The sequence below is a fragment of the Erigeron canadensis genome, chromosome 1, assembly GCF_010389155.1.
Source record: "Erigeron canadensis isolate Cc75 chromosome 1, C_canadensis_v1, whole genome shotgun sequence".
In the NCBI taxonomy this organism is placed as follows: domain Eukaryota; kingdom Viridiplantae; phylum Streptophyta; class Magnoliopsida; order Asterales; family Asteraceae; genus Erigeron; species Erigeron canadensis.
Genome location: NC_057761.1, coordinates 29,526,970 through 29,544,254, shown reverse-complemented (window position 1 = coordinate 29,544,254; position 17,285 = coordinate 29,526,970). Strand labels below are relative to the sequence as shown.

The window sequence follows — 17,285 nt, the reverse complement described above, 5'->3', positions numbered from 1 at the left end:
TGTTGGTTAAAATTGCCTCTAGCACGTCTGAATCGAAACTAACTTTAAAAAAAAAAAAAAACTTAAATTCCAATTATATAAACAACTTTTCTCCAAAATTTAGTACATTTGACTTCATTTGGCATACAAAATCACAAAAACTTGCATGTGAAGCATACTTGATTAGAACAAAGTAAGGTAGCTTCTATATAACTCTATTAATTTTGCTTCCGTTTTCATTCATCAACACTTCGATTTGGTTTTGCTTGCATTACCTCCGAATTGAGTACTTAAACATCATGGCGAAAATATACGAGATTTTCTATTGGTATTTAATTACTTTCATAATGATGAGTATGATTCTACATATATATTTATGAATAATTTTTTAAAGGTTATCGCTATTAAAATCCAACTAGAAGGGTGCCCACACGTTGCAACGACAACGATTTATAACCTGTGAGATGCCGTAACGGTAATAAAAGCTGTTTATATTACTTTCATGAGATGCGACGATTAGACATCTAACCGTGGTTATCATTTTAAATATAAACCGAACATTAAATGTAAAAAATAATAAGGTGCAAAAATTAACAATTTTAAATATGTTTGTTAGAGCTAATTAGGGCTAGTTTGGGATATTGAAAAAAAGGCTGAATTTATTAAAATAAAGAGGTCAAATTTTTTTTATAAGGGACGAGCATAGTACCCACACGTTGCGGCGGAATTTTATAACTACTTTTGTGGATGAATACATTAGTTACATAATGTGTCAAAAATATAGATTATGAGATTGTGTCGATTGTTTTCAAACTATATGAAAAGATCAATGTTAATTAAATTAGAATCAAAGATCGCTTTATTTTTGTAGGTTTAATTTAATTTCGGTAGTTAGGAATAGAATGTGTAAAATATAAAATAAATGTAAAGGGTATTATGGGAATAAAAAAGATGCTTAAACTTAATTTCAATACTTTTATAAAGGTTTATAGATAATAGATAATACATGATAATTAGATAAGGGTTCCTCACTTCTCCTTGTGTCCCCCTAATTACTACTTCGATATCCATAATGATGTAAGTTGATCGGTGCTTAGAGTCTCTTCATGACCTAATTAGTTTATCGAAAGAAGTAAGAGCTTTTGTTTCGACGAGGGGCAAACACTCCCTGTTTCGAGTTCATTCTACCATAAAAAATAAAGGCTTTTGTTTCGTTACGGCATAAAAAAGGCTTTTGTTTATATTGTTAGTCTTTATTCACAAAGATTGTGTTTACATATATGAATTTACTACACGCCATGATTTGTTTTTGTTTTTTGCATTTCGTTTCGTTTTGAGCTTTCAACTTCTTAGGATCAGATCGACATGAAGAAGAATTTAAACAAGTTAATTAACAAAATCATTTTCTCTACATTTTTGTAGCAATGGTAAACGAGGCCTCCATCGGGTCCATCACGTCAATTATTAACTGTAGAGTTGATATGGTGTGGGTCACGGCGAAAATCGGCCATTTGAGTTTTGTTTTGTCAACCATTATTATAAATCACTATAAAATGGCTTGAAATCCTAAAAGAGTAAAATCTAATTTTTAAGTTTCCAACAGTTAGAAACAGCTGAAATTATGGGTGAAATTAGATGTATCTAATTTTTAATTTTCTTTCATCCTTTCTCACCTCATTTCATTGATGACAACTCAATTTGTAAACATTTGTTTGTAAATTATTTGTATTCCAAGCATTTTTCACAAGAAATTAAGAACATTTTCATGACGAATTTAATTCTAATTTTTATATAGTATATAATAATTTGATTGTATAGACTTTAATAATGACGAGATGGGAGTATAAAGTTCCATATTAAAATATCAATAAAAACGTATAAATTTAAGGGTCTGTCAATCCGACCACCATTTTACTCATCCGATCACACATTTATGCAGCGATATTGTTAGCAGCAACTTTTTTTTTTTTTTTTTTTACAATCACATTTAGCAGTGATACCTTTAACACTGATGTCGTTGCTAAAAGGTCGCCGAAAAAGTGGCCCGAGAGGACATTGGTTTGGCGAGGAAGAATATAAAGATAGGTTTTTTATATTTTGAAAATTATATAATGTAGAGACAATACCGTTTATTAGCAAGAAAACACATTTAAAGGGCCCTTTAGCAACGATGGGGTCAAAGTTAAAAAGCATTTATATAGCAGTAAGTTGTTTTGTTTCGTACTATACCTTTAACTGCTGCTAAAAGATAGGTATTCAAGTGAGTAAAAATATATGATGGGACTAGAACGCCCGAAGATGATTTGATATGCGTACAAATATGGTTAAAAATTTGGTGTTCACATGTAGAATGAATATATATCCGTGAAGTTTAGGAGGAGAGAAATTACATAAAACTATAATTTTTCTCGTAAACACTACAATTTTCAAAATATTTATGCGTTCTCAAAATTCACATTATCATTATTTTAAAACAAAAAAACATACCAATACTTGAAGAATTAAAGCATGAACACTTTCCGTTAAAAAAAGTTACATGTCACATGCATGACGGTTTTTATGATGATATGTTGATTCTTGATTTCCTTTCACCAATCGAGCCATAAAGCCTCGTATGCACAAAAAGTTTATACAATTCCATGTTAATTAAACTGTTTTGTCTTCTTTCGATGGACACAGGACCCCAAAATATATGGATTCATATAGGATACATGTCAGCTCTTGTATTCATGTTACTTCCAAAATATGAAAAGTATCCTCATGAGAGGGGTTGGAGTGGAGACGGGGAAGGGCACGGGCCCGAGTAGGGTGATGCAGGCACCCCGCCGCCGAGTGTTTGGGGTGGAGAAAAATGGAGCGGATTTGGTGTAGTGAACCCGAGGAGAGAGAAAAGGCAGTGGGGACCGCACGCGAGGAAACAACCAACCATAGGTGGCCACGTGGACCTTTGACCAAGCCCAACGGCTAGAATTGTTACTGTTTGTTATTTTCGTTTTTAAAAATCTCACCCATCTCTTTCATTTCACTATATATAACCTACACCTTTTTTAAACAACACAACACTTCAAATACAAAACTCATCACTTTTATAAAAAATAAACACTCCATCTTTATAAAAAATAAATACCCATTATCAATGGATCCAAGTATTATTATATATTTTTTTAACTATTAATGAATGTTTTTTTATGTTTTAAATTTATAGAGAAAATAAATGAAAATAAAAATGATGATGTGAAAATTAGGGTTTGGGATAATTTGGGGTGAATTGGGAAAATTTGAAGTGGAGGGTTTTTATTGGAAGATGGTGATGTGGAAATTTTGGGAAGTTTGAGGTTGGGGAAACTACTCCCACCACCCCCCCCCACCCCACCCCCGCCCCCCCCCCCCCCACCCACCCACCCCGGAGACCTATACATGATATGATCATAAAACATGTGTGACCATAATAAAAACATTCGAGTGTTGCCATTTTATAAATAGTACCCAAAGGTATTGAGACATATTGCATACACAAATATCTGTAAAACACTAAAACTAAAACCGATTAACCTATCACATTGATGATGCCTATTTTTAAATTAAATGATGACAATAGAACATGTTTCAATTCATCTGTTTATTATGGGATTGAGATTTTTTAAAGTTATTTTTCAAGTTGAAGCAATGTCTATAATATCTTCAAACTAACAAGAAACGATATATTGAAGATGCATAATAGTGATAATACTTATCTATTCGAGATAACAACTTAGATGAACTTTGAACTAATTAATATTCTACAATTTTTATAGCAAGTTAATTATACTCTTGATTAATAAAGAATTAACGGACAACTTTTTTCAAAATAAGTTAGAATGAAGAACTATTGTGTTGACTTTTTTCATAACTTGATTAGTACTCAACTATCAACTATGGAGATATACTAAGCATTATACTTTCGAATTATTAAGTAGTAACTAGTAAGTGATAGTCACATGGAAATTTTGATTGAATTGTTCTCTATGTTCTTTTATTTTACGAGTTTTATGAAGCAAAAAAAAAAAAAGTTTCGTAAACAGGCCTAAAAATATGTGTGGTTACAACAACGTTTGTTACATTTTGACTTGCCATTTTTTTCTTGTTGGCGTATAATTAAGCATTTTTATACATCAATTTTGGGAAGCGATATTAATACCATAAAGATTGATTTTTTTTACCACACTAAACAACTTTTATAACATACAGTATAAGTCAGTAATGCATATATGTGTTAAATAATCAACTATTGTGGTACTAATATCACTTTTCTAATATTTTGGATGGGTGTGTGTCAACAAACTCGTTAACCAATAATTTCAAACGCATACAATTATAAACATTATTTATGGGAAAATGATTTATCCTTCAAAACAATTAGCCTAAAAATATTTCTAATAAGATGATATATGGATACCACTAATTCTCTTTCCTAATCTCACTTCTGATTTTCCATATGTCCTCGTCTAAAAGTTAATAGGATTTTTAAGTTATTATATTAGGAGGATTAATATTTTTCATATTTACGATGAAGAGTTTCATTTTGTTGACTTCACAGGAAAAATTCAAGAGATAAATATTACTCGTATAAGATATACTAACTTATCAAGTTATCTATTAAGTCAAAATAGTTTAGTCTCTCAATCATTTCTTAAAAGGACAACAACGTACATCATATCACTCATTATCTTAAATATAGTACTCCGTAAACGATAAAGTTGCTTTTCTTGTTGAAGAATATTTTTAGTTTAACGGTGTACTAAACTTATTGTTTATGTCTTTGCACATTTATTTAAATAACCAAAATAACAATTTATTAAAATATCTATACCTTTTCAGTTTTCTCTAACTTTAGTGTGTTTGTCAATCTTCATTCTTCAACAATTATAGACTTTGAATTCGAAATAAGTAGATTCATTACCAAGCCTTCTTGTAGACGTCACATCATAACCAGGGGCGGAGCCAGTAGGGGGACTGGGGGGTGTTTAGCCCCCGCCGACCGTCCATGTTTTTCATTACAAGACTAGCTCATAGCAAATGGTAACAAGGTTTTTTCCGAACCGAGTCACCCCCAATCTATAAATGTTGATTTTTAGTCATGATCACAATGCAACTAAATTTTTTACATTAAGCCCATAAAAGTAAACATTCGTAATAAAATTCTATTTTACTAACATTTTATTAGATGGTTTTGTCTTTCACATTATATTGTATACAACGATCGACAAAAAAAATACGGTTGAGCCCCCCTTAACATTAATTTCTGACTCCGCCTCTGATCATAACTAATGATTATGGCCGAAGTAGCATCGCATAAACATAATAAACATTCACGAAACATAAAATTTCATGCCAAGTACAACTTACATGCTCGGTGGATTGCCAAAAGCAAAAAAAGTTACTAGTAAGGATCTAACAAAAGATATAATCACTCACTAATTCACACATAAAGTATGCGATATGTAATGTACATGAAGGAGGAAGTTGGTTTTTTATTTGGATAATTTGAGATTAATTTGTTTATCAAATGAGTTATTCAAGATTGATCTAGCATTTTATGCATAGATTATATAAGATTAGTTTAGTTGTAAATGAAAAAGATTTACTATTATCATGTGTAATATGGATGTCGCGTATTATAGATAGACAGGCAATTGTGTGCTGGTTTAGTTGTTGGTTATTAACATTTTACCAAAGCAACATTAAAAAAGTTTCAAAAGAATATAAATTTATATGCATGCCCAAATATATGTAATGCTAAAGTTAAAATCAAAACCGAAGTAATCTTATGTGATCTATGTGCAAATTGCTAGATCAATATTGATTAAGTCGTTTGACAAAGAAAATCAATCTGAAGTTAGCCGAATCAGAGTAGGGAGAAACCAATTCCACAGAACCCTGAACCATAAAAGTCCAACAAGATAAAACTTTAGCCCACATAAAATCCAAACGGATTTGGACATTTGGTTCCTGAAAGGTCCATAAAGGTTTTAACGGACATTTATGGAAAATTAACCCACATAAGATCCAATTTGTGCTATAGCCTTCTTTTATAAATAAAAAATAAAATAAAAAAACTTTTAATAATGGCAAAAGCTTAAAAATAACTCAAAATCCTCTATAGTTAATAATGGCAAAAGCTTAAAAATAACTCAAAATCCTCTAAACTATAGTTAAATATGAAAGAGATAAAATGTAATAGCTTAAAGTTTTCTAACCTATTGCCTTAAATCCTTTTTCTTTTTTCAAAAAAAAAAAAAAACTTAACTAGTTCATCTCTAATTTTACTTGCTATAGTAGTGGATACTTTGAAAAACTTAGAATGGAAGTTAGAGAGACACACTAGAGCTTCTTCTACGAGCATGATAATTGTCAAGATTAATAATATATATGTCTAAAAAATATGTTTAATAACATTTTTACTCTATTCATCATTTGACATATGGATTGCATATTTTTACTTTCTAAATCTCCATCATTTCTTTTGACATGTGTCTACTTCTCCTTATTAGGTACATATTTAGGCATACTTTTTAGTCACATTAATCATTTTCCAATATTAAATGGTAAATACATATGATTGTGGGTATTGGGTAATAGCTTCTGGTTCGTTGATCTATAGTATATAGGAAATGATATTCCTACAACAAAATAGGCAATTCACAACAATATTTGCATTATGCAGTTGTACCCTATACAATAAAATTTGTATTTTTGTTGTAGATGGCAAAACTTTGTTGTAGGAATATCACTACCCATAGTATATTAGTATCATAGCCAGTGATAGTGATGTAAGAGAACGATATAGCTGATGCTATGCTTAAACTTGATTTTTTTTTTCTTTCAAAAAGTCTTTCTGTTTAACAATTTTAACTTTGAATATTTTTGTTTGTATTGTATATATAATATTTCATATTCCAAAGTCAAGAGTCAAACTTTCCCGTATGAGCATTCAGTACAATGAAAGTTATATAAATTGGTTAAATCATACATGTGTTTTTATTAGGTATTGATGATAAATGCACGAAGAGTAGCACACCTGGCCTATGATGAATAACAAACGAAGCCTCATGATAATTAAGTAATCCAGATACATATCACTTCCTATTCACGGGATATAAGAAGATCTACGAGCCTTCTTATGAGATTTGAGATAAACATAAAAGGCTGAAACCTTAGCACTCGGATTTTACTCCAACGTCTTTTACAAAATAAATCTCTCCTATAAAACGAGGGGAAGAAATTCTTGGCAGATCATGTTTTTAAAAAAATTAAACATCACTTATCAATTGGCGTACAAAGACATATTACCTCACTAATAGGAAATCGCCATAACAACACAATAAACACCCTCATTCCTCTTTTATAAAACCTTCGATGGAGTCTATATTATAAGACACGGTTTGGTGTACAAACAGGTATAATGTTTATCAAGTATGATATGATACAATAAAAATATTTAAGGTCAAAATTATAAAGAATTCAAAACACGGCAATTTTAATGAGACGAGAGAGTTAAAAATATTGCGTACTTCATAGTTCATACCAATTACCAACCAATCGTCATTTGGGCCGCATGTTATTATGGACCCAAACGCCTCAGTGAAAATTTTGTGGTGCTGGTCCTCTATATTTGTCTGGTCATATCCAATCATACTTTCTACAACATATGGTTTAATAGGATAAGAGAATATCATAATATTCTTACGTGTTATACTCTTATTTCCTTTTACTCCGTATTGAATTGGTAAATTTTAATCTGCATCAGTGCATCTACATTATTACACCATTTTTTTATTTTTTTAATTTTTTGAGATATAAACGTGAGGTTCAATTCTGATGTCAATATATGAATTTTTCATCTCAAAAGACAAGAACATATACCAACTAGGTTATCGAATTCTCCTAACATTGACAAATCCGCTCAAAGCAATACTTCAGTCAAATCACATTAATATCATGTCAATACACTTTTAAACAGACACACAATCACTAACAACACTTTTTCACATTATTTTGTACAATTTTCCTTGATTAAACATAATAGTTTAAAAAATGCATATCTATATAATTAAAACATTATATAAGTTAAATAACTTTACATTAATAAAAATAAGTACACTAGTTGGAACAATTTATATTAAAACATTTGTGCTCCGACTCTTTCATTTCACAAATATTGCAGTAGATTAGCCGTACGTGTTAGCTAAAAAGTATTTTTAAATTGAACCACCACCTTGGTGGTAAAAAACTTCTTATGTAAACATGTTAGGGTGGCAAGATATAGTTCAAAGTGGTCACGATATCCTCCTTGGGCCACATACACGAAAAACCTCATCCATATATACGTTTATTTATTTATTGTTTTAAATGGAATAAATAAGTTGAAGTTGTGGTTCGAGTTTCATGCTAGATACTATAATGAACAATAAGATGAAGTTAATCCAATGTATGACATGAAGGTGTTATTTGGATGGACAACAAGGATATTTAATTATTGGATCAGATTATTAGCATTTATCTATCAAATTAAATGAGTTTCAAGATTAGATTATTTGGATTTAAACCTATTTTAAATTGATCTAAAGTTCATAAATAATAATGCAAGCTATCGATAGGTAAACAATAAATTTTTCAAAAGTTAAAAATGTTTGTTAAGGAAATTCTAATGTAAACCAAATCAAATACGATCATATATAAGCAACTCATTTTGGTATATCTTAATAGATTATGTATATCTTATATTTAATTAGTAGATACATATCTTGTAATTTAGGAGATAATATCTTGTATTGTTTATTATTATCTTCTCCCAAAAATAGTAGAGAACCTCCTGTATTTATAGGGATGATTGATTCAATGAAAAGGGATACGAATTACATAAACCTTCATGGTATCAGAGACAACCAAAAACACGGAGATGAGTATAAGAGGGGTGAGTGAGATAGAGGAGTTGAGTGGGAGATTTGTAGTTGAGAAGTTTGCTAGGAAGAATGTTTAGAAGATAAGTAGCGACCTCTAGAGCATGATGCCAATAAATATTAGGCATGGAAGCGTGAGCGAGAAGAGTGCGAATAAGATTGTTAATGGTCCGTATTTTGCGCTCGGCTTTGCCATTTTGAGAAGAGGTGTGTGGACAAGATAGGCGAAAATGCATACCATTTGTGTGACAAAAACTTTTAAATTGAGCATTAACAAATTCCTTACCATTAAAACACTGGAATTGTTTGATTTTACGTTCAAATTGTGAATTGATGAAATTGGAGAAGGTTTGAAACGTGGAATAAACCTGAGATTTTTTACTTAGGGGAAAAGTCCATAAGAAGTGAGTATGGTCATCAAGAAATAAAATATAATAACGATGACCCCCATTACTAAGAATGGGTGATGTCCATAAGTCACTATGTATAATATCAAATGGCATAGAAGTTGAAGTAGATGAATTCATAAATGGAAGGCGAACATGTTTGCCAAAAACACAAGACTGACAAAATGGAGGTTTCACTTTATTACAATCAATAAAACTAGACTTCCTAAGAGAATATCGGAGCCAGGATGTCCAAGACGTTTATGCCAAAGATCTTGAGACACCACGGCAAAGGTAGATGGTGAGGTGAACTTTGACACTTGTGTAGGGTCCAACGTGTAGAGATCACCATAACTATTGCATCGGAGGATAGGGGTACGGGTCTGAGGTCCTTAACAATAAAACCAAAAGGGTCAAACTCAACAGACACATGATTATCTTTAGTGAAACGACGGACAGAGAGCAGGTTTTTGATTAAATATGGTGAATAAAGAACATTAGTTAATTTGTAAGGTGGGAATGGTGGCTGTAACTTTTGGTCAGTTTGTCCAAGGACTGGTATAGTTTTGCTATTACCCACGATAATATTATGAGACATGTCATTATGAAATAAAGACGGGAAATTAGTAGGGGAAGGAGTCATATGATCTGTCGCACCTGTGCCATCGTCCAGTTTGAATCAGGTGGATTAAGGGCCATGTGATGTAGAGCCTGAGTGAGATCCGTTGGAGTATATCCATCAACAATTGATTGTGTTTGACTAGCAGCATAATTCTGGGCAGGCCGAGGAGCTAGTACACCAGGTCCAACATTGTTGTATCTTGGAGCTGTTGGATAAGGACATGGGGGCACCATCCAAGGAGCCCATGATTGTGGATTGTATCCGACCCAAGGCTGTGAAGAAGAACCTGTCCAAGAAGAACCAGAAGAGGAAGTCCTTGGTACCTGTTGTGAAGAATAATTGTTGCTGGAATAATTCCAATTTCCAGATCCATGAGAAGTATTATTACGTCCTCGACCACGGCCACGACCACGACCGCGACCGCGGCCACGTTCTGCTAATTCAAAACGGTTTACCCCTTGGCGAGTTTCCATAGACCGAGAGGTGTTTGTGCGATCTGTAGTGGTTGTTAAAGCTGTTCCGGCAATTTGAGCAACCTGTTTCGCTTGAGTGTTCTTTTGAGCTTCAGTGATGCAAAGTTGAGATCGAGTTTCAAAAAAATTCGGCAGGGGCTTGGTGCGTGAAAGAACGAGAGCAACGTTTTCGTATTGTTCGGGAAGTCCGGTAAGGATTTGCATCACCAATTGATCATCAGTTATTGAGGAACCGATGTTAACTGATTGATCAAATATGACTTTCATAGCTTGGCAGTAGGACGACATGGAGGAAAATTGTTCAAGTCTAGTGGTTGTAAAACGGATGTTAAGATCAATGGTGCGAGTGGCTTTGTTATCTTGGTAAAGATTTGAGAAGGTGGTCCAAGCGTCATGAGCAGTAGTGTTGGGTTTCAGAATGGTGTGGAGGAGATCTGTAGAGATTGTGCCATAGATCAATTGGAGAACAATGGAATCCAAGCGTTCCCAGGTCTCTGTGGTTGGGGTTTCCTGATTCGGTGGTGTTTGTTTTTCCTTATTTTCGGATGAAGAAGTGGCAGGGGTAACAGGAGGTTCTAGATGATCATAAACCTGAAACGATTTGCAATGAATTTTGAAAAGTTCAGACCAGGTAATGTAGTGACCGGTTTCAATATCAAGAGTGATGGGAATATATGTCCTGATGTTGGTAATTGTGACTGCGGGATGTAAGTGAGAAGCCATGAGAATTAAAGAAAGAGAGGTGAAGAAGGGTTTTAATGGAGGAGGCTTGCCAGCAAAAACAGAAAGTTGCGGCAGAAGAGAATGAGCAGAGGATCGTTCAGAATTCTGATATAGTGGAGAACCTCCTGTATTTATAGGGATGATTGATTCAATGAAAAGGGATACGAATTACATAAACCTTCATATCTGAAACAAAATGTTTAAGTTAAAGTCTTGGTAAAGAGTTTTTTCTATTAGAGAGTTTAAATAAAGTGATATGTTCGTCGAAAGACTCTTTAGTGTAAACTCAGTTAAGACAACATATTTTTTTTTGTAAAGTTAGTTTCGATTTAGACGTGCTAGAGACAACTTTAACTAGCAATTTGCTAGACTTCTAACCCCCTGAACCTCCAACCCCCTTTTCATGAAAAATACCTTAAAATAAGAAACTCAATACTCGAACTCGAGACCAACATGCGTAAAGTCATTCGCGAATAACACATATTTTTTATATAAAAAAAATAAATAAAAATAGCATACCATTTTTTTATAGGCACAGATCAATATGGCAATGAAAAATCAGACAATATTGTATTCACGCTAGTTATGAAAAAGAAAAACCCCCTAATATTCATAGCTAAATACAATATAGTGAGTATTACGCAAAAGCCAAACATTATAAAATCACCATTAATCCGAATCTAAATCCAAATTCCAATCCAATTCTAACCACATCAACTATGTGAAAGTACAATTATACCCCCATAACTAACACATACACACACGCATCCATGATCCAAATCATCGGAATCTATGGTACCAGCAAATATATATGACTACAAAAAACCACATCTATCCCCCCAAACCACACCACAGGGTTTAACTTTAAAACCTCCACATTTTCCTTCCCTCAATTACGTCTAAATTCAGATCATCTTTTACACAGGTAAATAAATTCTCAATCTCTCTCTCTCTCTCTCTCATCTTTTTTTTTATCTCATTTTTTTTTTTGTCAATTTCGTGTATATATAGATATATATTGTTTAATGGACAAGATTTGTTTCGATCTTAGTGGGGTTTACGCTTAGATCGGATCCGATTCGTAAAGTTTACACCTTTTTTGTTTTTTCCTACCTGATCATGTTGAATTTTGTTGATCTGATTTATAGAATTCTGTTTAATTCTGTATAATTATGGAATTTATATATATATATATATATATATATATATATTGTGTATATGTATGTTTGCAGATTTATAATTGATGTAAAAATGTTTTCAGTAATTTTATTTTTTCTTACTGCTGACCATGTTTGACCAAGTTTAGTTTCTGTCCGAAATTGATGGTATATTTATAATGATAATAATTATTATATTGATCTTATATATCTCAGATCATGAGATCCTGCTTGTGGATTAGTTAGTTATTAAGTTATCTGATACTTTAGGAATTTTTTGAAGAAAAGAAAAAGGCCGTTTTTCAAGTTTGTAGCTACGTTTCTGGAAACCGATTTTTATCTATGTCAACTAATTTTGTATCCAGATGTGGAAAACTGTTATCTTTACTGAACTGGAGAATGAAAATATTTTTGAGCGATTCCGAATTTTTCTACACAGAGAAACCGCATCCCATTCTGTAGAAATGCCAAAGGGAAATAGAGGAAGTTTTCTGCAATTAAACGCACCTTTTTTTGTTTTTAGCTGAAATGCTTTCTAGTGGTTTTGAAATATAGGTCTGTAGATTTAGTTAGATACGAATCATACGATTTTTCGATTGCCTTATAGTGTTCCCTTGTATAATACCATGTTGAATGTCGAGTTTGTTAATAAACTTTAGGGATGGCTGGTTTATGTTTGGATTTTGTGGCTTTGAGATCCCTTTTAAGGAATTATTTGCTTACCTAACCGTTTTGTTTGTTATATATACAAAACAGGCCTAGTTAGTGCTTCATTTCGGTTGATGATTGTTTGTTGGCATGCATACCTAAGATATGGTGTTAAAAAAGAGAATATATTATGGAGGATTTCGTGATTTACTGCCCCCGGTGATACCCAAAGCTCCTAGATCCTTGAGGGTGAGTGTAACTTCAGTTTCATTTATTTTTCTGAGGAAGTGTAGATTCTTACTGAGTCCCTTTATTTATTATCTATTATTATTTTTAGAGGAGGAGTTTGCATAACAAATCATCAGGAGGAGGTGAAATCTGCGCGTTTGAGTTATTAGCAGCTGTAGCTGGGCAGTTGTTGCAGGAGAGTGAAAGTTCTACTTCAAGTACTAACATTCCCAAAGAAGGTGTCAACCATGAACCACTTGAAGTCAAAGCCGAACCCATAAGATCCGAACATCATGATCAAGAAAGCGGTGTGGAGAGTGAGCTTGCTGCTCAACCCACTAATGTAGGCACGCCCGTAAACGAATTGACACAATCTGAGAATGATTCTGGTTCAGAACATGCTTCTGTGCTTACATCTTCTCATTTCGTGAAAGAAACCGATAACAGTTTAAGAATTGTAGCCTTTGAAGATAAGAATGGAGTTAATGAAAATCTTATTAAATCCGGCAGAGGATTTTCTAGTCTTGGGAATTTACATGATGTTATATATAGTGATAATAGATCTGAAATACATGCCGAACGCATAGAGAAACAAAGTAGGGGGCTGTCTCGTGTGCCAAACAAGTCATCTAGCAATGTACATTTATCCTTTTATAGGGATGCTGTAAGCGGTGCTTGTTTTCCAACTCACAGGGGCAATGTAAATATTAGTTTTAGAGATGATGATGAAAAATACTTTAGGTACATTAATCGTAACTCTAGACGGAGGGCGATGGGGTCACGATCACGTGGTGGATATAGAAGAGCAAGGAAGATGATGGCTTCTAGATACTGGAAAGCAGCTCCAAAGATGAAAGATTATGAACACACCAACTCTATTATTAGTAAGTGGAGAATACTAGTGAACTAAATATATTGATTAGAGGTGGCAAAATCTTTGGGTATGGGGCATAACAGGTTTTGTTCAGAATGGGTAATTTTAATACGGGTTAGATGGGTTGGGTCAGGTTGAAACAGAACTCTTTGTCCAAACCAAAACATTCTCCTTAAATACTTATTGTGCAAATAGGATAAAAATAGCATATTAAGTCTCTAATATCTTATTATTATCTTCCTCAAAACAAATTGCTCAAAAAGATTTTCAACAAAATGATTTACAAGGTTTTATGAAAAAAAATACACTGGGTGACTTTCTCTGTTTAATCCATTTGTCTTGTTTCAATCTAAGGTATCTATTACAGTATTATTTTACAAGTTGTATGCATTATAGATAAAACATAATCTGAATGAACCTATAAATAGGTAGAAATTGGCACCTGTGATTTTATGTAGAGTTAAAATTACATGATTCTTGTTCTTATGAAATCGTGTTATTGCTTCTTTTAGGTGGTGGAGTTAGGTCGTTTTACCATAAAAGGAAAAACATATACATGAGAGAATGGTGTCAGGCCAATGATGCATCTAAAAGAAGGAAGGTGTTTCATCAAAATTCAAAATCTGCATATATTAAGGATGCAAGTAGTGAAAGCATAACTAATTCAGTAAAGTTTAGCATAAAGTCCTTTACAGTGCCAGAACTATATGTTGAGGCACCCGAAACTGCTACTGTAGGTTCATTAAAGGTATTTTTTAAAACTGAGGTCTATTAAGGATTATATAAAATCTTATCTCTTGATTGTTTTGACTCATTGTTCAAGTCATTTTTCACAGAGGAGGGTCATGGAAGCTGTCACGGCTATTCTACAAGGTCAATTACATGTAGGGGTACTTCTTCAAGGAAAGAAAGTTAGAGATGACAACATAACACTAGAACAAACTGGGATTTCACAGAATTGCAACCTTGAAACTTTAGAATTTACACTGGAGCCTAGTTTTCCGGAAGTTTCTCCAACTTTGGTAAACAAAGCTACTCCTTTGTTGCTACCCAGGTATTAACCAAGTACTTTCTCTTCATAGCTATGATTACATGTATGCTTCTTTTCACATGCTTATGGGACTACTACCTAAGGAGTTACTGGCTACTGCATCAACTCACATGGTCCTTTTACTTCTGCATTCATGCTGTTGACTCTTTTTTTTGACATGGTCAAAGTTGAATAAATTGATTTTGAAAGTTTTAGCGTTTATAACATAATCTAGAGCAAAGTCAGTTATCTTTTATGTGGTAACCCAGTAGGTAAATATGTAATTTTGATTCATGTGAAAAGCCAAAACCCCCAAAGGGTCAACAATGCTATTCACATTTGGAAGTCCATTTACTCCTAGTTTAGTAAAGAATGGAATATAATGCTTCTTAGTTAACATGATCTCGTCATATTAACAGGTCCCCTTCTCCTATTATCGACCCGTGTTTATCAAATTCTTCTCCCGATCCTCCTTCTCCAGCTTTTACTTTGGACAACCATCTTGAGAAGAATCAAGAAAGTATAACTTTCTCAGCTGAAGTTACCACAGAAGAACATGTGGCAGATTCCAAAGCTCTTGTGGTTGCTCCACCATTGGATGCTGAGATACTCGCGGTGGTTCCCTTGAGTGAAAAACCAATCAAAAGACATGAGCTTTCACAACGGAGAATTAGGAGACCGTTCTCTGTTTCAGAAGTAGAAGCACTTGTGGAGGCAGTAGAAACTCTTGGGGCCGGAAGGTGTGAACAATCTTGAGCATTATCATTAGTATAGTATCTCTATCTAACATGGCAAAGCTTTACTAGTAACTTACTTTTGTTAATTTATGCAGATGGCGCGATGTGAAAATGCGTGCTTTTGATGACGCAAACCATCGTACTTACGTGGACTTGAAGGTAAGAAATCCACATCTGTTACTATCTCTATGGTACATATTAGAGGGAGAAAATGGGCAGATTTTGGGCGGGTTCAGTAACGGGTTAATACAGGCAACTTTTGTATGAATTGAACCAGGTTGGGTTGGGTCAGCCTGGAAGGTTTTTTGTCCAAAATGTATAGTTTTTTGTCAAAAACAATCTCAAAAGCTATATTGTTTATCTTATTATTAATGATCTAGTAGTTTGAGTGAAATTATCTCATTATTCAGTTATTGATAAAACGTGTAGGGTATCACCATTTTCTTATAGTTGCTACCTTTTGGAACTATTTCATGTTTTATTTAGATGACTAGGTGAGTAACACGTGAATGGTGATATTGAATACTGAACCAATGGCAAGACAAAGAATGCGTAAAGCACTAAAGCTAATAGATTGTATATATACAGGATAAATGGAAAACGTTGGTTCACACAGCAAGCATCGCCCCTCAGCAAAGAAGGGGAGAGCCGGTGCCCCAGAATCTTCTTGACCGTGTCTTGGCTGCACATGCGTACTGGTCTGAGCATCAATCTAAGCAGCAGCATGTAAAGATTCAGAAGACCTTGGAGGCTCCAATGTAAAGATTCAGAAGACCTTGGAGGCTCCAATGTAAAGTTTAGAGATGATGTCGAAAAATTTAGGTAAAAGGATTTGTTTAAAGTTGATGTAATATGTTAATCTTTTAGTGATTGTGATTCATTTGGTGGTTCTGTAATTATCTGGGATTGGAAAATAATGGCATTCTAATACAACTGTAAGATTGCTGGTTCTGATTTAGTTTGTAAAACATTGTTCATTTTGTAAATTTTCTAATGTAATTTCATTTTATTTTAACACATGATTCAGCCTTTTTCTTTTTTATTTCATGATTACCTATTGTTTTTCTAGTGGAATTAGATATATATAAAACTATTATTGATTAAAGCCATTACACTTTACTTTCGTACTTCTATCCAGTGGTGACTAGTGAGTGATAAACTCAAAACATAGTAATATACTAACAATTTCTAATTTCTGCTTTAAACAGTCGTACTTGTTATGACAAAAATGAGTCGTGAGTTTATCACTAGCCGTTCCTTTAAAAGCTTCGATGATTTTTGACTTATAACTTTAACTACTACTATATTCATTTTTAAACATGATTTTCCCAAGTAACGTCGCCTTTAAAACATCTTATTTGGACAATGGACACGACATATTGTAAAAGAATTAGAAGACAAAATGTCTTGTTACAATGACAACATACATATGATCCCAATGATATATACTCGTTTGATTTATACGAAGAAGAGTCGACAATGATTATCA

The 17,285-nt window shown here is 33.2% G+C and overlaps 1 protein-coding gene across 1 annotated transcript; it reads left to right on the top strand.

Moving 5' to 3' along the window:
• The first annotated feature begins 11,925 nt into the window (after positions 1-11,925).
• On the top strand, positions 11,926-16,815 carry LOC122601906 (telomere repeat-binding protein 3-like). Its single transcript, XM_043774642.1, has 8 exons — positions 11,926-12,047; positions 13,036-13,176; positions 13,265-14,039; positions 14,542-14,777; positions 14,866-15,083; positions 15,479-15,799; positions 15,892-15,955; positions 16,385-16,815. Exons 2-8 carry the CDS (start codon positions 13,093-13,095, stop codon positions 16,556-16,558), a joined length of 1,872 nt encoding a protein of 623 aa, XP_043630577.1. The 5' UTR covers positions 11,926-12,047; positions 13,036-13,092; the 3' UTR covers positions 16,559-16,815.
• Positions 16,816-17,285: the final 470 nt, after the last annotated feature.